This window comes from Myxine glutinosa, chromosome 7 (genome assembly GCF_964187855.1).
Source record: "Myxine glutinosa chromosome 7, kmMyxGlut1.1, whole genome shotgun sequence".
Taxonomy (NCBI): domain Eukaryota; kingdom Metazoa; phylum Chordata; class Myxini; order Myxiniformes; family Myxinidae; genus Myxine; species Myxine glutinosa.
Window position 1 is genome coordinate 127,690,758 of NC_136267.1, and position 21,708 is coordinate 127,712,465.

The window sequence follows — 21,708 nt, forward strand, 5'->3', positions numbered from 1 at the left end:
ATCACTTCTCCACCTTACAGGATGTTCCTTGGAGTAAATGCAATGTTTCCCTCTTACAAAAGTTTAAAATTTTCCAAATCACCTCGATACCTCCTCCACAGCCTGTCTTTATGTTATTAGTGTTCTCATCCTCAAATATCATGCACCTGCACCTGGTTGTTCATGTCTGCTCTGCAATTCCTGCACAGAAGTTTGCCTCCCCTTTGTGTATGATGGCTAGCTTCCAGATTGCCTCCATGAATGTCAGCAGTGAGCAGTGTCCCTTATGTCATTGTATGGAGATTCATCCTATTTCTTTACTAGATCGACAGCCTCTCTGGAAGATCCTATATGCTGTTTTGCAGACAATTCAAACCTTGTGCCAGACAGTTTCTCCACCTAGAGACAGAGAAGCTGCAGCTGCATCCTTGGCTTCTGATCTGCAGAAGATAAACATTGTCCACATCTCCAAGTTGGCCTCCAGGACAAGCTATCACCTTGGTTTATTCCATAGAACCAAATCTATCCATTGCTATGGTTTCATTCTCAACTCATAATTGTGTGCAAAGCACTTATCTACAATTCCAGGGAGTATCGTTCTCTTCTGCGGACTGTTGCTGTGGCGTATCATCTCGCTCCCCCAGAGCCTGTGGATGTCCAAATCCCTGAGGGTGATGGGAGTATCCAGGTAAGAGGTGTGAGGCACAAGGTTTCTTTGTCTTTCAACACTGGCTTATTGTGGGCTTGGATGGGCCTAATGTCCTCTTCCTGCGTTGACGTTTCTTATAAGGAAGCTGATACTTCAAGAGGTCGACTTACCGCCATCTTATGTCATCTCTGATCCCCACTCATTACCTGTTTTATTATTGCTGACTCTTTTCCCTTTTGCTCACCTACCCTACATCACTTTTTGCATTGGGAATCGCATTTTTTTATCTTTTTATATTTATCCAGTATTTTTCTGTGTATCGGGCTTTTCGATCATTGTTGTTTATCCATGATCCACTTGTTTTCCTCGTCCGATTGTTTTGAAATTGGCCTTGCATTCGGTGTTCTCAACTATTCCTTGAGCCTCTAACTATGAAAAAAAGTACATAGCTGCTTTTTGAATACAAAATGCATGTTAATATTTGCTTGAGAGTTAAAGTATATGTAGCCCATCAAAAAAAAAATTCATTCAAAAACTTTGGAAAACAAACAACAATAAGACATCGAATATGACTTATGACGTCACCTCCTGTGAAATAGAATACATTTTCCAAGGTCAACATAGATATTTGCATCTGTTTTTGCTTGGTATGATGTGTTGATTTTTTGAGCAGTGATACAAGGCTCATGTAGGAGCTTGTATATATATACTAGCAGAAGTACCCGGCATTGCCGGGCGGGGGAGGGGAGGGGAACGGGGGGGAAGGGAGGAGGGGGAGAGGGGAGGAGAGGGGGGAGGGGAGAGAGGGGGGGAGGGGAGAAGAGGGGGGGGAGGAGGAGAGGGGGGGGGGGAGGAGAGAAGAGGGGGGAGGGGGAGGGGAGGAGAAGGGGGGAGGGGAGGAGAGGGGGGGGAGGGGAGGAGAGGGGGGAGGGGAGGAGAGGGGGAAGGGTGATGGGGAGGGGGGAGGGTGATGGGGAGGGGGGAGGGTGATGGGGAGGGGGGAGGGAGGGGGAAGGGGAGGGGAAGGGGAGGGGGGAGGGGGGAGGGGAGGAGGGGAGAAGAGAAGAGGGAGGGGAGAAGAGGGGGGGAGGAGAGAAGAGGGGGAGGGGGGAGTGGAGGAGAAGGGGGGAGGGGAGGAGAGTGGGGAGGGGAGAAGAGGGGGGGCAGTACCTGGCATTCCGTGTATAAACGTGAGGGAGAAGTGGGGGGAGGGGGAGGGGGAGGGGGAGGGGGGGAGGAGAGAAGAGGGGGGAGGGGAGGGGGAGGGGAGGAGAATGGGGGAGGAGAGGGGGAGGGGAGGAGGGGGGAGGGGGAGGGTGATAGGGGAGGAGGGAGGGGGAGGGGAGAAGAGGGGGGGCGGGGAGAAGAGGGGGGGGAAGTACCCGGCATTGCTGGGCGGGGGAGGGATGGGGAGGGGGAAGAGGAGGGGAGGGGAATGGGGGGGAGGGGAGGAGAGGGGGAGGGGAGGAGAGGGGGGAGGGGAGAGGAGGGGAGGAGAGGGGGGGGAGGGGAGAAGAGGGGGGGAGGGGAGAAGAGGGGGGGGGAAGTACCCGGCATTCCGTGTATAAACGTGAGGGAGAAGAGGGGGGAGGGGGAGGGGGGAGGGGCAGGGGGGAGGGGGAGGGGGCGGGGAGGGGGGAGGGCGCGCGAATCGTCGAATCAGCGTGCTGCTCTGCCACCGATTCAGAATATGGATCTAAAGATGAAAGAAAAAAAAACCTATGTGGTGTGAATGACAATGTTCCTCGCTGAAATGTGAAAAAACGCAACCGCGCGGCAAGGAACATCACGTGATCGCTCTGAGCGATCCATTGCAACTCTGCGTCCTGTCGTGGGTGTGGCCAACGTGGCCTCATGCTCCCAGGTGATTGGCTAACTCGAGCTCGAGAGAGCCATAATGTGCTACGTTATGGCAAAAAATATGGATCTAAAGATGAAAGGGAAAAAAACCTATGTGGTGTGAATGCCAATGTTCGTCGCTGAAATGTGAAAAAAGGCAATTGCTTTTCGCTCTGAAATACGTGCGAACGCGTAACTGAGTTAATGGCGGCAAGGAACATCACGTGATCGCTCTGAGCGAATCAGCGCGCTGCTCTGCGACCAGTCAGATTCCGTGCATAATATTCCTCGCTGAAATGCGCCGAGGTAAAAATATGGTTTAAAAATATTATGAAATCAATTTTTAGGTCGGCCATGTTCTTACCAGGCTCAATGGCCATGTCTGTGCCAAATATCAAGTACGTGAGCCTCTCTGTTTAGGAGTCTATCGGTAACATTATACACACACACACACACACACACACACACACACACACACACACACACACAAACTGTGTTTTATATATATATATATAGATCACATACAAGACAAAGACATTGGTAAACAATGGACAAACACATGAAGCGTTTCTTCATAAAGCGAGGAAATTTTACTTTATCATAGGAAATTAGCCCTGGTGTTGGGCTAGCGGCTAGGGTGCCGGCTTAGGATCCTAGGATCCTGGGTTCGAATCCCGGCCGATCGCTGAATTAACGCCAGGGGGGTTGACTCAGCCTGTCATCCTTCCGAGGTCGGCTAATTGAGTACCAGTTCACTGGTAATTCCCTGTTTTGTCGTTAAAGGCGGCAAAAAGGGTTGGCGTCAGGAAGGGCATCCGGCCGTAAAACATTGCTTCAAAAAGGGGACCGAAAAACAACAACAACCACGGTTCCCGAAAAAGGCCAACCCCCGCTTTGCGGGGAAAAATGGCCTCTAAAGGTGGTTATTTATATATATATATATATATAGGAAATTGAATAGTGTGGCGGACACGATGGCTCGCTGGCGCAGTGACATAATTCCGCGCACCAGTGGGTGTCGGCCACGCTCCAGGTGAGGCGTGGCCTCCGGATATACACACGCGGGCTCGCAGCCTCGAGCACGGCAGTGCTGACGAGTGAGCAACCAATAAAGAGCTCGACTTAACCCAAAGCGTTGTGGCCTACCTTTGTTTAACGTGTGTGCCCAGCACCACACTGGTGACCTCCGACTGGTTCAGCCGTTGCTGTTCCCCGAACGCGCCATGGCCATCAACGCTGTAGCGATCAAGCTCCCGGAGTTCTGGGAAGCGCAGGCCGACACCTGGTTTCTACAGGCCGAGGCCCAATTCCAGCTCCGGGGCGTCACGGCGGACGACACAAGGTACTTTTACGTGGTCGCGGCCCTTGGATCCGGCACGGCCGCCCGAGTCGTGTCCTTCCTCTGGCACCCGCCGGACGAGAGCAAGTACGCGGCGCTCAAGCGACTTCTCCTCGACACGTTTGGCCTCACAGAGGCCGACCGCGCTGACCGTCTTTTGGACCTTCCCGTCCTCGGCGACACACGACCGTCCGCCCGCATGGATTACATGCTGTCCCTGCTCGGCGACGGCCACGCGGATTTCCTTTTCCGTGCTCTCTTCCTCCGCCAGCTACCTGTACAGGTACGGCTCGCGCTGGCCGGTTCGACCATTACGGAACCGCGCGCCCTGGCCAGGGAGGCGGACAAGTTTTTCGCAGCCCACGACGCACGGCCGGCATATAGCACGGCCGTCGTGGATCCCGGCGCCGCGCACGGCGCGAGTGGTTCGGATCGCCACGTGTCATGGCGTTCGGATCCTCCCGAAAACGGCGCAGGTTTGGCGGATCCGCGCGTGCGTTCAGATCTTCCCGAACACGGCGCATGTTGGGCGGATCCGCACGTGGCCGCCGCCATGCCCCGCCCACCACCATCGTCACGACCGGCGCGACAACCACCACCGGGCCAGACCTGGTGCCACTTCCATACCAGGTTCGGCCACAAGGCCAGGTCCTGCCGCCCGCCTTGTACTTTTGGCAGGTCGGGAAACGGCCAGGCCGGCGCTCGCTTCCTGCCATGAGCGTCGGCCATACTGGCAACCTTCTGTTCATAACAGACACCTCCCCGGGTCGTCGCTTCCTGTGTGACACGGGAGCAGAGGTGAGCGTCCTCCCTGCCTCCGCGTCCGACAAGCAAGCTGAGGGCCAGGGCCCCGCTTTGCTTGCCGCCAACGGCATGCCCATCTGCACGTTCGGGAAGCGTTGCCTCTCGCTGCGGTTCAGGGGGCAGCGCTTTCAGTGGTCGTTCGTTACTGCTAGTGTCCCCATGGGCCTACTCGGAGCGGACTTCCTCTGTGCGCATGGGCTGTTGGTGGACGTGAGGCACAGACGCCTTGTCCAAGCCGAAACCTTCAGCCCGCTTGCTTGCGTGCTGAGCAGTTTGTTGAGCAGCTCCCTGGGCGGCTCACCGAGTGGCTCGCCAAGCGGCTTGCTGAGTGGTTCGGTCCCGGCGATGTTGGTCTGCACGCTTCCGGCGAGTTCACCCGCCTCCTCGCCAGTTTCCCGGCCCTCACGCGGCCCACTTTCTCGGCGGTGGCCGTCAAGCACGGGGTGGAGCATCACATCCCCACCGTCGGGCCACCGGTCTACGCCCGGGCGCGCCGCCTCGACCCGGCGAAGCTCGCCGTGGCGCAGGAGGAGTTCGCCACACTGGAGCGACTGGGCAGCGTCCGGTGCTCCAACAGCGCATGGCATCGCCGCTGCACATTGTGCCCAAGCCCGGCGGCGGGTGGCGGCCGTGCGGAGACTACCGCCGCCTCAACGATGCTACCACCCCCGACCGCTACCCGGTCCCTCACATCCAGGACTTTTCCGCCCGGTTGGTGAAAATGTCCCTCTTCTCCAAGGTGGACCTCATCCGCGGATACCACCAGGTCCCCGTCAGGCCGGAGGACATACCGAAGACGGCCGTCATCACACCATTCGGCCTCTTCGAGTTTCTGCGGATGCCCTTCGGGTTGAAGAATGCGGCCCAGGCATTCCAGCGGCTTATGGACAGCGTCTTGCGCGACTTGGACCTCGTGTACGTCTACCTGGACAACATCCTCATCGCAAGCGCGTCCCGTGAGGAGCACCTCCGCCATCTCCGCACGCTCTTCGAACGCCTGGCCCGACATGGCCTGATCATCAACCTCGCCAAGTGCCGGTTCGGCGTCACCGAAATCGACTTTTTGGGGCACCGCGTCACCAGTCACGGGGCCATTCCCTTACCGGCCAAGGTGGAGGCGGTCAGGGATTTTCTGCCCCCCGCACGATCAAGGGGCTCCAGGAGTTCCTGGGCATGGTGAACTTTTATCACCATTTCCTGCCCCGCATCGCCCAGCTCCTGCGCCCCCTGCACGAGGCCCTCTGGGGGAAGCCGGGCAAAGGCGACGTTGCCTGGACCGAGCCGATGGACGCAGTGTTCGTGGGCGCGAAGCTCGCCTTGGCTAACGCCACCATGCTCGCGCACCCGACGCCCGATGCACCGATCGCCCTCACCACCGACGCGTCGGACTACGCGGTGGGCGCGGTGCACGAGCAATGGGTGGAGGGAGCTTGGCAGCCGCTGGCGTTTTTTAGCCGGCAGCTCCGCCCGCACGAACGGCGGTACAGTACCTTCGACCGCGAGGTGCTCGGGCTCCACCTGGCGGTCCGGCACTTCCGCCATCTGCTCGAGGGCCGCCCGTTCACGGCCTTCGTCGACCACAAGCCCCTGGTCTTCGCGATGGCCAAGGTCGCCGAGCCGTGGTCGGCCCGGCAGCAGCGTCACCTCTCGGCCGTGTCCGAGTACACGACGGACATCCGGCACGTCGCGGGGAAGGACAACCCAGTGGCTGATTGCCTTTCCCGGTCCATCGCCCACCCGGTCCACCTCGGGATCGACTATGCCCGGATGACGGCGGACCAGTCCGCCGACCCCGCCGTCCAGGCTTTTCGGACCGCCGTCACGGGCCTCCGCGTCACCGAGGTACCGTTCGACGGCGCGGGCGCGGCCCTCTTGTGCGACGTCTCCCTCGGCCGGCCTCGCCCCATCGTGCCCGCTGGCTGGCAGTGCCGGGTTTTTGACGCCATCCACGGCCTGTCCCACCCGGGCACGAAGGCCTCCCAGAAGGTGGTCGCCGACAAGTTCGTCTGGCATGGCCTCCGGAAGGCCGTCTGCGATTGGGCCAGGACGTGCCTCGCGTGCCAGCGCGCGAAGGTTCACCGCCACACCCAGGCCCCGCTGGCCCCATTTACGGTGCCCGAACGTCGGTTCGACCACGTTCACGTGATCTTGGTGGGACCTCTGCCCCCCTCGCGGGGTTTCACCCACGTCCTCACCATGGTGGACCACACCACCCGGTGGCCGGAGGCCGTGCCTTTGGCAGCAACGACGGCGGCGGACGTTGCGCAGGCGTTCATCGCCACTTGGGTTGCCCGGTTCGGCGCCCCCTCGGACATCTCGTCCGACCGCGGCCCCCAGTTCACCTCGGAGCTCTGGGGGGCGGTAGCGCGGGGGCTCGGCGTCCAGCTGCACCGCACCACGGCCTACCACCCCCAGGCCAACGGCCTGTGCGAGCGCTTCCATCGCGCCATGAAGGCCGCGCTCCGGGCCAGCCTCCGCAACGGCGGCTGGGTCAACAGGCTCCCCATGGTCCTGCTGGGCCTCAGGACGGTGCCCAAGGACGACCTGCGCGCATCCGCGGCGGAGTTGGTCTTCGGACAACCGCTGCGGGTGCCGGGCGAGTTCCTCCCCGACTCCATGGCACCATGGTCCGCGGCGCAGCAGCGCTCCCCCCTGCAGGAGACCGCCCGGAGGTTCGCCCCGGTGCCGACGGCGCACCACGGTTGCCCGCCAACGCATGTCGCCCCGGAGCTTCGCACGGCGGAGTACGTGTTCGTCCGCCACGACGCCCACTGGACACCGCTGCGGCCCCCATACGACGGGCCCTTCTGCGTGCTGGAGACCGGGGCGAAGCATTTCACCCTGGACATCGGCGGTACTCCTGACCGCGTCTCCGTGGACCGCCTCAAGCCGGCCCACCTCGACTTGGACCATCCCCCGCCAGCGGCTCTGACCCCGCTTCGGGGCCGCCCCCCGGCGGGCGGACCCCCGGCACTGCCCAACCCCGCCGTCACGCCGCCCCCCTGCCCTGCACCCATCCCAGATGCCGCCAGAGGCATCCCAGATGGCATCCCGGCATCCCAGATGCCGCCAGCCGCCAGAGGGCGCTTCGGCCGGGTCATCCGGTTGCCCCGCAAACTGACCCTTCAGGTGCGCGGGAATTCGGGGGGGGGGGGGGCGTGTGGCGGACACGATGGCTCACTAGCGCAGTGACATAATTCCGCGCACCAGTGGGTGTCGGCCACGCCCCAGGTGAGGTGTGGCCTCCGGATATACACGCGGGCTCGCAGCCCCGAGAACGGCAGTGCTGACGAGTGAGCAACCAATAAAGAGCTCGACTTAACCCAAAGTGTTGTGGCCTACCTTTGTTTAACGTGTGTGCCCAGCACCACAATAGTGTGTTGTCTAATGCTTGACTCCATTTGTACATAATGCGTAGCCACATATTGAAAGTTGCCTACAATCGTTTGGGACAAAAATGTGTTTTTACTTTCTTGACAGTGACTGGAAAGCCCAAGCCATCAGTGCAATGGATCAAGGAAGGAGAAGATCATAAAGCCTTCAAAAAAGCATTGATGGTGGAAAAGAGTCCAGGAGAGCACGCTCTCATTTTGCGCCAGATCTCCCAGGATGATCAGGGAACCTACAACTGTCAAGTTACAAATAGTGTGGGAACAGTGTCTGTGGAAGTCAAACTCACCGTTCAAGGTTTACCTCCGAAAGGTAACTTGCAAACATGAATAGCTGATAAAGTTTCTTATGAAAAAGCATTTGTCCCGAATGTCCGTGTATATAATACTAGCAGAAGTATCCGGCGTTGCCGGGTGGGGGAGGGAGGGAGGGGTGCAGAGGGGGTGAAGGGGAGGGGAGGGGAGGAAGGGGAGGGGGAACGGGGGGTGAAAGGAGGGTGGGGGGGATGGAGGGAGGAAGGGGGAAGGTGGGGGATGGGAGGGGAGGGGAGGGGGAAGGGGGTTCATATATATGCTGGTGGGTGAATGTGGCGTTCATCACGTTTCTGAGTTAAGTGTGATGCCGATCAGGAGGAAGAAGAAGCCATACTACCAACTTCGTACACTTCCGGAATTGTTTGATTTATTTGTATTCAAATGTCTGGTGATTGTTTTGTATTTATTTATGTGAATGTGTACTTGTATATAACTGTCATTAATTTTAAAAGGCTTCGGCACTATCGAGCGAATTTTATTTTATTTTTTATTTTTTGTCTCCAAAAAAAAGAACTTTTTTTCCAAATTTTTTTTTTTTTTTTTGCCCAAAATACTCCCAAGCACTCACTGATGAACCTCTGAAAGTTTGACGAAGGTCCGTTCAGCCAACTCTGAGAAAAATGGCGACACACAGACCAACATCTCTCTTATATAGTAGACTAGCAGAAGTACCCGGCATTGCCGGGCGGGGGAGGGGAGGGGGTGGGGGAAGGGGAGGGGAGGGGAAGGGGAGGGGAGGGGAACGGGGGGGGGAGCGAGCCCCTTGGCAAAGCAAGCGATTTTTTTTTTCATAGCATCATAGCGTCATAGCGTTTCATAGCGTCATAGCGATTTTTTTTTTTTATAGCGTCATAGCGTTATAGCGTTCATAGCGTCATAGCGTTCATAGCGTCATATCGTTCATAGCGTCATAGCGTTTCATAGCGTCATAGCGATTTTTTTTTTTCATAGCGTCATAGCGTTCATATCGTTCATAGCGTCATAGCGTCATAGCGATTTTTTTTTTTTCATAGCGTCATAGCGTTCATAGCGTCATATCGTTCATAGCGTCATAGCGTTTCATAGCGTCATAGCGATTTTTTTTTTCATAGCGTCATAGCGTTCATATCGTTCATAGCGTCATAGCGTCATAGCGTCATAGCGTTCATAGTGTCATAGCGTTCATAGCGTCATAGCGTCATAGCGTCATAGCGTTCATAGCGTCATAGCGTTCATAGCGTCATATCGTTCATGGCGTCATAGCGTTCATAGCATCATAGCGTCATCACGTGATCGCTCTGAGCGAATCAGCGCCCACCTGCTCTGATTCCGTTAATTCCGTGCACTGAAATGCGCTGAGGTAAATATGAATAAAAAATATGGATCGTCAAATATTTTGAGTTCGGCCATGTTTGTCCCAGGCTCAATGGCCATGTCTATGCCAAATATCAAGCACATAAGCCTCTCCGTTTAGGAGTCTATCGATAACATTACACACACACACACACACACACACACACACACACACACACACACACACACACACACACACACACACACACACACACACACACACACACACACACACACACACACACACACACACACACACACACACACAAACTGTGTTTTATATACGCTTTTGCAATTGTATATACACACACACACAAGTTGCAATTGTATATAGATTGCAACTCTATGCAAAACATCACAAGGTTGTAGTTTCATGGGTAGGGAAAGGTTTAGGGCATATATATCAGTTGGGGGCAACATTTAGGTTGTGATGAAGTTGTGAATGTCTCATGAAAATGTGATCTACGGCCAAATTGATTGAGCGATGATGTAACAAATTATGGATAGATGGTGAGGCTATATTATGGAGTGAAGCATTGCGACAACGAATCAAATTGTATAAAGCTTGTATCCCGATCTTATCCTTTTTACCTCCGCCACCAAAAGTGTCTGTTTGTCTATTTGTTTTTACCCCTGGCTGTTTGTCTGTTTATTTGTGAACAAGATATCTCAAAAAATTGTGGACGGATTCAGATGAAATTTGGCGGAGAGGTAGCGTATGTGACGAGGATGAAATGACTAGATATTGGTGAATATACGGATCTGGCTAGTAGGATTTTTTAAAGTGATTCTTCACCATTGTTAGAGATAGGGCCAAAACGATATATAGCAGGATATCTCAAAAAGTTATTGACGGATTTGGATGAAGCTTGGGGCATGAGTTAGTGAGGTGACGATGACAATAACAAGCCTGTAAGAGTTTGGTTCAGGTCCGAATCCAGATCCGGCCTATCAGTGGGATACAAAACGTAAACTGTTCAGCTTGCCTTGAAACTGTTGGGATTCGAAGAGTATTGCATGAAAGTGGTTAAATAATATCATCATCATCATCTTCGTTATCATCTCCGTTATCATCATGAACATTAAATTCTGCGGGGTCAAGCCCTCCCACAACTCAAAAGGGTATTACCATACTTACCACACATGCCAAATGTGAAGAAGTTTGGGGAGGCATATGTAATTTTGCAGTTGCTGGTGATCTTCACCAAAGACACCTTGGGATCTTTAACGTCCACTACTAACCATGATGGCAAAAGGATCCTCAGGGTTAACGTCCTCTCGATGGATGGCCTCTGCCTGCATCCAAAATACCAGGGTGACATTTTATAGCTGCTTCGATGTTCATACTCAAGCCAAACAACTCGACGGTGCGTGTGGAGACCTCCAAGCTATCCTGTTAGTCCTTTCAATATTCCATGTGCTGCCAGCCCTATGCCCACAATACCCATGAAACGTTTCGTTCACGTATTTAGATATTCAAAACAAAAGTAAACAAACTTTTTTGTTGCTGCCCAGAATCCGACCAAGTTGCAAAGTTTACATCACCGCTTTCGGATTGCTGTGTGCTGGAAGGTCAGACGATCTCCTTGCAATGTGGAATCACTGGAAAACCCTTTCCAGATGTCACTTGGCGAAAAGACGGTGGGTTACATTTTCTCCGAAATCTTTGCCTTGCCAAAAGGGAAGTTTCTCGTGATGAGAAATTTCCATAAGCCAGGCTATAAAAGTCGAAGCATTATAGGAGATGATTTATTAATGCTATTCCTGATGTTTACAATCTGTTCTCCTTCTAAAAGTATCAGAAAAAAGAACCGTTTCAAAATCTACTGTGGCATGAAAGTGACTGCGACATGAATCATTATTGTACATTTCTTGTAAATGTTAATCTTGAGCCGTATTTTGATTATAACCGCGTTTCCTGTTTGTGAGTGCACCACCGTGATTCCCATGATTTGTTTTCCAGATAAGGTGATACCCGAGGCCAGAGTGTGCATCGAGGAAGGTTTCTCCAGTACGACTGTTGATGAGGCATCTATACAAGATGCGGGCCTTTACTCGTGCGTCATCCAAAATGGTGCGGGAAAGGCCATCTCACGCTCTTTGGTGACAGTGAAAGGTCTGGCAAAATGTCCATAGTGTCCGCAGCATCGCCGGCAAAATATCTCACCATGTACTCACATCTTTTGATTTTTGAAGTAATTCAACCATTTCATTATGTGCGTGTTATTTTAGAATCAGGACAGTGTTAAGTAACAATCTCTTGTTAAGTAAAGTTTATTTCTTTTTAAAAAAACAGAACGATAGTCTAACAGCGACCGATAGTCCTGACATTCACCTTCAGTTGAATGTCAGGTAGCCGGGTAGATAACCTCAGGCATGATAGCCGGGCTTGTTTGATACTTTAGTTGAGGTTGAGGAGGATAGTGTAAAGTATCTCGACAAACTACGATCAATTGTCGTACGCGTTTATTTACTCTGCCGTTCAAGGCCCGATTCACAGCAGCGCCATCCGAGCTCTGGCGTAGGGATACAACCCGGTCCCGGTGTAGGGATACAACGGTGAATATTTGCACTGCATACATGACATCCTCCCCTTTAAGTCCAAAATTACCAAGAGCAATACGTGCTAGATTTCCAGAATTGACATTTCAAAAGCAACATTTCCAAAACATGTGAAAATATGTGTGCAAACGGTTATGAGAATAATGAAAATACGTGAAAATAGAACATGTGTCAACGTGAAAAAAAAAAATCTTCAAAGATTCAACCGGTCGGGTGCTTTTCTCTCACGCATTGAGCGTCGCGGTGTACCAGTGGATACAGAGTCCGAGGTGATTCCTTTGGGTCGTGGTGTACCAGTGGATACAGAGTCCGAGGTGATTCCTTTGGTCTCCACGAAGGGTGTAGCGTTTGCAGAGGTTTTCGGCGCATCCGAGCCGGCTGGAGCGGCCACGACGATCTCCGGCAGTGGCGGGTCGACCTCTTGTCCTGACTGTGACGATGCTACAGGCTCCATCGACTCACAGTGACGGTAGGTTATGTGGTCCTGATGTCGACGAATTTCGCGGCCGTCCTGCAGGCGAATCACACTGGACAGTGGACCTGGCTTCTCGATGATGTCCCCCGGTAGCCACGTCGCACCTGCACCAAAATTTCGGGCAAACACTGGATCTCCAATGTTGATACATCGACTGTTGGACGTCTTATCGTGCACCAACTTTTGATTAAGCTGGCTCTGATAAACATTTGATGATATGTCTGGTTTGAGATTGTCAAGTGTCGATCTCAAGTGTCGTTTCATCAATAACTCAGACGGAGCTGCACCGGTTGTTGATTGTGGCGTGATGCGGTATTTGAACAGGAGACGAGACAGCTTTGTTTCCAGGGTTCCCTCCTGAAGTTTCTGCAATCCGGATTTGATGATTCCAACGGATCGTTCGGCCAAGCCATTTGAAGCCTGGTGATGTGGGCTGACAAACTTATGTTTGATGCCGTTCCGACGTGTGAACTTGGCAAACTCGGTACTGGAAAAACACGAACCGTTATCACTCACGATCATCCTGGGCAGACCATGAGTGGCGAAACAGCGTCTGAGTCTTTCGATGACAATGGCTGACGTACTACCACGCGTCACATGGGCATCAATCCATTTTGTGTGCGCGTCCGTAATTATTAGAATCATGCTGCCGTTAATAGGCCCGGCATAATCGAGATGTAGGCGATGCCACGGTTCGCTGGGCCATTCCCAGGGATGCAGTGACGCTTTCGCAGGTGTATTCCGGGTGCTCTGGCAGGGGTAACAATGTCGAACATGATGTTCGATATCAGCATCAAGATTCGGCCACCACACATAGTTTCTGGCGAGTGACTTCATCTTCACAATCCCGGGGTGACAGTCATGGATTTCATCCATGACCCTGGAACGCAGATTTTTCGGGATCACGACACGACATCCCCAGAGTAGGCAACCATTTTCTACGCTGAGGTCGTTTTTACGTGCTTTAAAAGCCGCAAAATCTGGGTCACCCTCAGGTAGCAAATGCCACCCAAGCTGTACAGCCTGGACAGTTCTGGACAGAACGGGGTCTCGTCGAGTATGAGTGCGGATCTGGCCGGAATCGACAGCACAATCTTCCAGATGATCCATCAGTGCGATAATGGATCCTGGTGTAGGCGAATCATCAACGGATTCTGGAAGGGGTAACCGACTCATGGCATCTGCATTTGTGATAGACGAACCGGGCTTATAACATATGGTGTAGTCATAAGCAGCGAGAAACAGGGACCAGTGGATGATCCTGGGCGGTAGTGTGTCAGATGTCGCCTTAGTTGGACCAAACAGACTGATCAGCGGCTTGTGATCAGTGCAAATCGTGAAATGATGTCCAAGAAGGTACTGGCGAAATTTGCCGACGCCGAAAACGATTCCCAATCCTTCCTTGTCAAGTTGGGAATAGTTTTTCTCTGCCGGGGACAACGTTCTGGATGCAAATGCAACCGGTCTTTCCGTACCATCAGGCATCACGTGTGATAATACACTCCCCACTCCATACCGACAGGCATCGCATGTCAGCACAAGATCCTTCTCTGGATCAAAATGAACGAGAACATTGGACGATTTGAGCAGATCCTTAGAGGTCTGGAATGCTGATTGTTCAGTAGACCCCCAGCTCCAGGAGACTCCTTTCCTCAAAAGCCGATAAAGGGGGCCCAAAACGTCGGTCACATTCGGGATGTAACGACCATAGAACTGAAGCAAACCGAGGTATGACTTCAATTCGGTCACATCTCGTGGAGCAGGAGCATCCTTGATAGCTCGGACTTTCTCATCTGTCGGGTGTAGACCCTCGGCATCAATCGTATGACCCAGGTACGTGACTGATGGCACCATAAACTTGCACTTGTCTCGACGCAAACGTAGGCCGGAGTCCGAAATCTTCTTCAGAACTCTCTCCAGGTTCTGTAGATGTTCCGTGTCCGTACGACCAGTAACCAGAATATCATCCTGGTAACAAACGACGTTGTGTTCGGTGGCAAACAAACTGTCCATGACACGCTGATAAATTCCAGGTGCAGATTTCACTCCAAAACTAAGTCGGTGGTACCTGTACAACCCACGATGCGTGTTGATGGTAAGATACTGTTTCGAATTCTCGTCCAAGCAGAGCTGTAGATAGGCGGATTTGAGATCGAGTTTCGTAAAAGTCTTGCCTACCGTGAGACGAGCATAGAGGTCTTCGATCCTCGGGATTGGATATTTATCCAATGAAGAACACCTGTTCACGGTCATTTTATAATCTCCACATATGCGGATGGACTGGTCCGATTTTATGACCGGAACGATGGGCGCCGCCCATTCGGCATACTGGATTTGCTCGATGATCCCCAGATTTTCAAGATGATCCAGTTCCTTGTCAATCCGCTCACGCAGGGCGAAAGGGACTGGGCGAGCCCTGCAAAATATAGGATTGACATCCCGGTCAACCCTGAGTTTAGCCGTATGTCCTTTCAAGGTTCCAAGCTCATCCTTGAAGACATCCGGGTACGTATCCAGCACATTTTTGAGTGTGTATGCTGCGGTAGGAGAAACGTTGGCTGCCCGGAGTTGATGAATGCTTTCCCACTTCAGTCGAATTATGCTCAACCAGTTCCTGCCGAGTAAGGAAGGGCCCTTTCCAGGAATGACGATCAGGGGTAGGTGAAACTCACGGTTATCGTAGCCCACCGTGACGTCACATGTACCGCAGGGAACAATCTTCTCACCTGTATAGGTGGAGAGTCCATAGGTAGTAGGTTTCAGATGGGGTCGGTCAGCATCACTCCACAGGTTTGTGAAAACAGCATGGCTGATGAGCGAGACGGCTGCACCAGTGTCGACCTCCATTTGCAATGGTCGATTGTTGACGACAACATTGGCAAGAAGAGGGTCCCGCCTATGGTGAGAATCAATATGAAGCAGGTCATACGATTCTGAGTTGTCGGAAACAGAGCTCACCTGGTCAAGCTCGGGTTCCTCCGAACCGATAAACTGATGAATCTTGTCAGCAGCTTTTCCTTTTCCCGATTTGCGAGTGATGCAAGCTGGAGCAATATGGCCAGTTTTCGAACAGAAATGGCAGGCGGCATCTTTGAACCGACACGTCTCCGGAGGGTGCTTTCCGTTGCACCGAAAACAGTTGTTGTGGGTTTGAGACTGCACTTGCTTCTGACGAGGAGCCTTGTTCCAACGTTTTGGCTGAACATGATCCAACCGATTCACAGCAGGGCTGGTACCAGACGAGCGAGTGGCACCGATGCTTGTAGCGTTGCGTTCAGCACTTTCCATGGAAATGGCGGTGTTTCTGGCATTTTGGAACGTCAGTCTTCTCTCAGCAAGCAGGCGTCTACGAGTGCGGTCATCGGACATGCCAACCACCAGCAAATCACGAAGCATGTCATCGATCGTGTCCCCAAACTCACACAGATGTGACAGTTTTTTGAGGTGTGCAATGAAGTCTGCGATCGACTGACCTTGCTGCTGTCTGCACATGTAAAAATTAAACCGACACAGGATGACTGAAGGAGATGGGTTGCAATGTTCCTTCAAAGCGGCCTTGAGCTCTGCATACGTGAGCTCCTCGATTGTCCGAGGCCGAATCAGGTTTTTAACGTGTGAACGTCTCACCCCCGCAAACGGACAGGAAGACGGCCTTCATCCGGGCTTCGGTCGCGATGCCGTTCGCCTCGAAGTAGAAAGACAACCGCTCAGAATACGTGTCAAAATCCCCCTCATGAGGGTCGAATTCATCGATATGGCCGAAAGAAGTCATGGTCTAGATGTTTATCCTCGTCGCCATGTAAAGTATCTCGACAAACTACGATCAATTGTCGTACGCGTTTATTTACTCTGCCGTTCAAGGCCCGATTCACAGCAGCGCCATCCGAGCTCTGGCGTAGGGATACAACCCGGTCCCGGTGTAGGGATACAACGGTGAATATTTGCACTGCATACATGACAGATAGTATGACCTGGGGGGAGGAGGAGGGGATACCAGATAGCATATTATGCAAGTATTAAATATTTTTTGACTTCAGGCATGGACAGCCGGTTCGTGAATGAGTTGGGTAGAAAATCGGCGAATGGCAAACGATAAACCAATACATTCCACATTCCTCTGTCACCTTCATTTGAATGTCAGGCATTGTCAGCTGGTTCGTGAAGGACTTGCACAAAAACACCCAAAACACAGCTGTCTGTCAGACACGTAATTGATATTGAACCAAACCGTGAAGACCCTTGGAGATTAATTGTATAATACCTTCAACAGCAAGGTTGAGGGTGTTGAGTGGACAGAGGAGGCAAATAATCTACATTTTGTGTCGCAGGTTGTGACCACAATACGGTCATTCTTGTTACCAATTGAACTTTTCTCATCAAATCTTCAAAAAACATTTCGTTATGAGAATATGGAGATCACAAATTAATAAAACTAGCGAGATACCCGTGCTGCGCACGGGTGGGAAGCCAGAAGCAAACAGGCAATGCAGATACGGCGAATGTTAAAGCGTGAAACCAATAAATTCCACATTCCTGGAGCACCTTCAGTCGCACATCAGACATGGACAGCAAGTTCGTGAAGGACTTCCATGAAAAACGTACCCGTTCGCAAACAAACAGGGACATTCACGTATAGAAACATCGATCGTGGGTCCGTGGCGAATCTGCATATGGCGATCCGCGAAGATCACGTTCAGGAAGTAGAAACCATCACGTCATGTCGTCATTCACTTGAACTCACTGATCTCTACAACCACTGGATAGCGCGAGCGCATCGCCCACTGAACGAAACACACACAACTGACGCTGCCGGACACACAGGTCGGCCATCTTAACCACTTGCATCGTATGCGGACGCGTCAGGAGTCAGGGAGTGAACAACACGTAATTTGTATGCAATTCCCAACTAAGCTCGCTACTTTCCTTCAGATCTGGACTTTATATCAAATCCCTTATACTATAGTTTCAAATTGTATTCTCGTAATAGAGGTACAATGAGCTATCAACTGAGGCTATTGACGTGCCGTGGTGAGGGGTAGCAAGTGCATGCAGTGGTGAGTGGATAGCGAGCCCGTGCCGTGGTGAGTGGCGAGCACGTGCCGTGGTGAGTGGCGAGCACGTGCCGTGGTGAGTGGCGAGCACGTGCCGTGGTGAGGGGAAGCGAGCACGTGCCGTGGCGAGGGGTAGCGAGCACGTGCCGTGGGGAGGGGTAGCGAGCACGTGCCGTGGGGAGGGGTAGCGAGCACATGCCGTGGCAAGGGGTAGCGAGCATGTGCCGTGGTGAGGAGTAGAGAGTGCCAGCAGTGTTGAGGAGTAGCGCGTGCCAGCCGTGGTGAGGGTTAGCGAATGCATGGTGGTGAGGGGGTAGCGAGTGACAGCAGTCGTGAGGGGTAGCGAGTGCCAGCAGTGGTGAGTGGGTAGCAAGTGCATGCAGTGGTGAGAAGGTAGCGCGTGCATGCAGTGGTGAGTGGGTAGCGAGTGCTTGCAGTGGTGAGTGGGTAGCGAGCACATGCCGTGGTGAGGGGTAGCGAGCACATGCCGTGGTGAGGACTAGCGAGCACATGCCGTGGTGAGGGGTAGCGAGCACGTGCCGTGGTGAGGGGTAGTGAGCACGTGCCGTGGTGAGGGGTAGCGAGGACGTGCCGTGGTGAGGGGTGGCGAGCACGTGCCGTGGTGAGGGGTAGCGAGCACGTGCCGTGGTGAGGGGTGACGAGCACGTGCCGTGGTGAGGGGTAGCGAGCACATGCCGTGGTGAGGGGTAGTGAGCACGTGCCGTGGTGAGGGGTAGAGAGTGCCAGCAGTGGTGAGGAGTAGAGCGTGCCAGCCGTGGTGAGGGTTAGCGAATGCATGCAGTGGTGAGGGGTAGCGAGTGACAGCAGTCGTGAGGGGTAGCGAGTGACAGCAGTCGTGAGGGGTAGCGAGTGCCAGCAGTGGTGAGTGGGTAGCAAGTGCATGCAGTGGTGAGAAGGTAGCGAAGGCATGCAGGGGTGAGTGGGTAGCGAGTGCTTGCAGTGGTGAGTGGGTAGTGAGCACATGCCGTGGTGAGGGGTAGCGAGCACATGCGTTGGTGAGGGGTAGCGAGCACGTGCCGTGGTGAGGGGTAGCGAGCACGTGCCGTGGTGAGGGGTAGTGAGCACGTGCCGTGGTGAGGGGTAGCAAGCACGTGCCGTGGTGAGGGGTAGCGAGCCCGTGCCGTGGTGAGGGGTGGCGAGCACGTACCGTGGTGAGGGGTAGCGAGCACGTGCCGTGGTGAGGGGTGACGAGCACGTGCCGTGGTGAGGGGTAGTGAGCACGTGCCGTGGTGAGGGGTAGAGAGTGCCAGCAGTGGTGAGGAGTAGCGCGTGCCAGCCGTGGTGAGGGTTAGCGAATGCATGCAGTGGTGAGGGGTAGCGAGTGACAGCAGTCGTGAGGGGTAGCGAGTGCCAGCAGTGGTGAGTGGGTAGCAAGTGCATGCAGTGGTGAGAAGGTAGCAAGTGCATGCAGTGGTGAGTGGGTAGCGAGTGCTTGCAGTGGTGAGTGGGTCGCGAGCAGATGCCGTGGTGAGGGGTAGCGAGCACATGCCGTGGTGAGGGGTAGTGAGCACGTGCCGTGGTGAGGGGTAGTGAGCACGTGCCGTGGTGAGGGGTAGCGAGCACGTGCCGTGGTGAGGGGTAGCGAGCACGTGCCGTGGTGAGGGGTAGCGAGGACGTGCCGTGGTGAGGAGTAGCGAGCCCGTGCCGTGGTGAGGGGTGGCGAGCACGTGCCGTGGTGAGGGGTAGCGAGCACGTGCCGTGGTGAGGGGTGACGAGCACGTGCCGTGGTGAGGGGTAGCGAGCACGTGCCGTGGTGAGGGGTGACGAGCACGTGCCGTGGTGAGGGGTAGCGAGCACATGCCGTGGTGAGGAGTAGCGTGTGCCAGCCATGGTGAGGGTTAGCGAATGCATGCAGTGGTGAGGGGTAGCGAGTGACAGCAGTCGTGAGGGGTAGCGAGTGCCAGCAGTGGTGAGTGGGTAGCAAGTGCATGCAGTGGTGAGAAGGTAGCGAGTGCAATCACGGTGAGTGGGTAGCGAGTGCTTGCAGTGGTGAGTGGGTAGCGAGCACATGCCGTGGTGAGGGGTAGCGAGCACATGCCGTGGTGAGGGGTAGCGAGCACGTGCCGTGGTGAGGGGTAGCGAGCACGTGCCGTGGTGAGGGGTAGTGAGCACGTGCCGTGGTGAGGGGTAGAGAGTGCCAGCAGTGGTGAGGAGTAGCGCGTGCCAGCCGTGGTGAGGGTTAGCGAATGCATGCAGTGGTGAGGGGTAGCGAGTGACAGCAGTCGTGAGGGGTAGCGAGTGCCAGCAGTGGTGAGTGGGTAGCAAGTGCATGCAGTGGTGAGAAGGTAGCAAGTGCATGCAGTGGTGAGTGGGTAGCGAGTGCTTGCAGTGGTGAGTGGGTCGCGAGCACATGCCGTGGTGAGGGGTAGCGAGCACATGCCGTGGTGAGGGGTAGTGAGCACGTGCCGTGGTGAGGGGTAGTGAGCACGTGCCGTGGTGAGGGGTAGCGAGCCCGTGCCGTGGTGAGGGGTGGCGAGCACGTGCCGTGGTGAGGGGTAGCGAGCACATGCCGTGGTGAGGGGTAGTGAGCACGTGCCGTGGTGAGGGGTAGAGAGTGCCAGCAGTGGTGAGGAGTAGCGCGTGCCAGCCATGGTGAGGGTTAGCGAATGCATGCAGTGGTGAGGGGTAGCGAGTGACAGCAGTCGTGAGGGGTAGCGAGTGCCAGCAGTGGTGAGTGGGTAGCAAGTGCATGCAGTGGTGAGAAGGTAGCGAGTGCATGCAGGGGTGAGTGGGTAGCGAGTGCTTGCAGTGGTGAGTGGGTAGTGAGCACATGCCGTGGTGAGGGGTAGCGAGCACGTGCCGTGGTGAGGGGTAGCGAGCACGTGCCGTGGTGAGGGGTAGCGAGCACGTGCCGTGGTGAGGGGTAGTGAGCACGTGCCGTGGTGAGGGGTAGTGAGCACGTGCCGTGGTGAGGGGTAGTGAGCACGTGCCGTGGTGAGGGGTAGTGAGCACGTGCCGTGGTGAGGGGTAGAGAGTGCCAGCAGTGGTGAGGAGTAGCGCGTGCCAGCCGTGGTGAGGGTTAGCGAATGCATGCAGTGGTGAGGGGTAGCGAGTGACAGCAGTCGTGAGGGGTAGCGAGTGCCAGCAGTGGTGAGTGGGTAGCAAGTGCATGCAGTGGTGAGAAGGTAGCAAGTGCATGCAGTGGTGAGTGGGTAGCGAGTGCTTGCAGTGGTGAGTGGGTCGCGAGCACATGCCGTGGTGAGGGGTAGCGAGCACATGCCGTGGTGAGGGGTAGTGAGCACGTGCCGTGGTGAGGGGTAGTGAGCACGTGCCGTGGTGAGGGGTAGAGAGCCCGTGCCGTGGTGAGGGGTGGCGAGCACGTGCCGTGGTGAGGGGTACCGAGCACGTGCCGTGGTGAGGGGTGACGAGCACGTGCCGTGGTGAGGGGTAGCTAGCACATGCCGTGGTGAGGGGTAGTGAGCACGTGCCGTGGTGAGGGGTAGTGAGCACGTGCCGTGGTGAGGGGTAGAGAGGGCCAGCAGTGGTGAGGAGTAGCGCGTGCCAGCCGTGGTGAGGGTTAGCGAATGCATGCAGTGGTGAGGGGTAGCGAGTGACAGCAGTCGTGAGGGGTAGCGAGTGCCAGCAGTGGTGAGTGGGTAGCAAGTGCATGCAGTGGTGAGAAGGTAGCGAGTGCATGCAGGGGTGAGTGGGTAGCGAGTGCTTGCAGTGGTGAGTGGGTAGTGAGCACATGCCGTGGTGAGGGGTAGCGAGCACATGCCGTGGTGAGGGGTAGCGAGCACGTGCTGTGGTGAGGGGTAACGAGCACGTGCCGTGGTGAGGGGTAGTGAGCACGTGCTGTGGTGAGGGGTAGCGAGCACGTGACGTGGTGAGGGGTAGCGAGCCCGTGCCGTGGTGAGGGGTGGCGAGCACGTACCGTGGTGAGGGGTAGCGAGCGCGTGCCGTGGTGAGGGGTGACGAGCACATGCCGTGGTGAGGGGTAGTGAGCACGTGCC

At 54.7% G+C, this 21,708-nt stretch overlaps 1 protein-coding gene across 1 annotated transcript in view; it reads left to right on the forward strand.

The window, feature by feature from the left end:
* Positions 1-21,708, forward strand: part of MYLK (myosin light chain kinase) — a gene marked incomplete in the record, with an annotated part of 313,975 nt that overhangs the window by 164,177 nt on the left and 128,090 nt on the right. Inside the window, 3 exon segments of the mRNA XM_078782291.1 lie at positions 8,091-8,312; positions 11,162-11,287; positions 11,610-11,762. Coding sequence (XP_078638417.1) covers positions 8,091-8,312; positions 11,162-11,287; positions 11,610-11,762 — 501 coding nt within the window.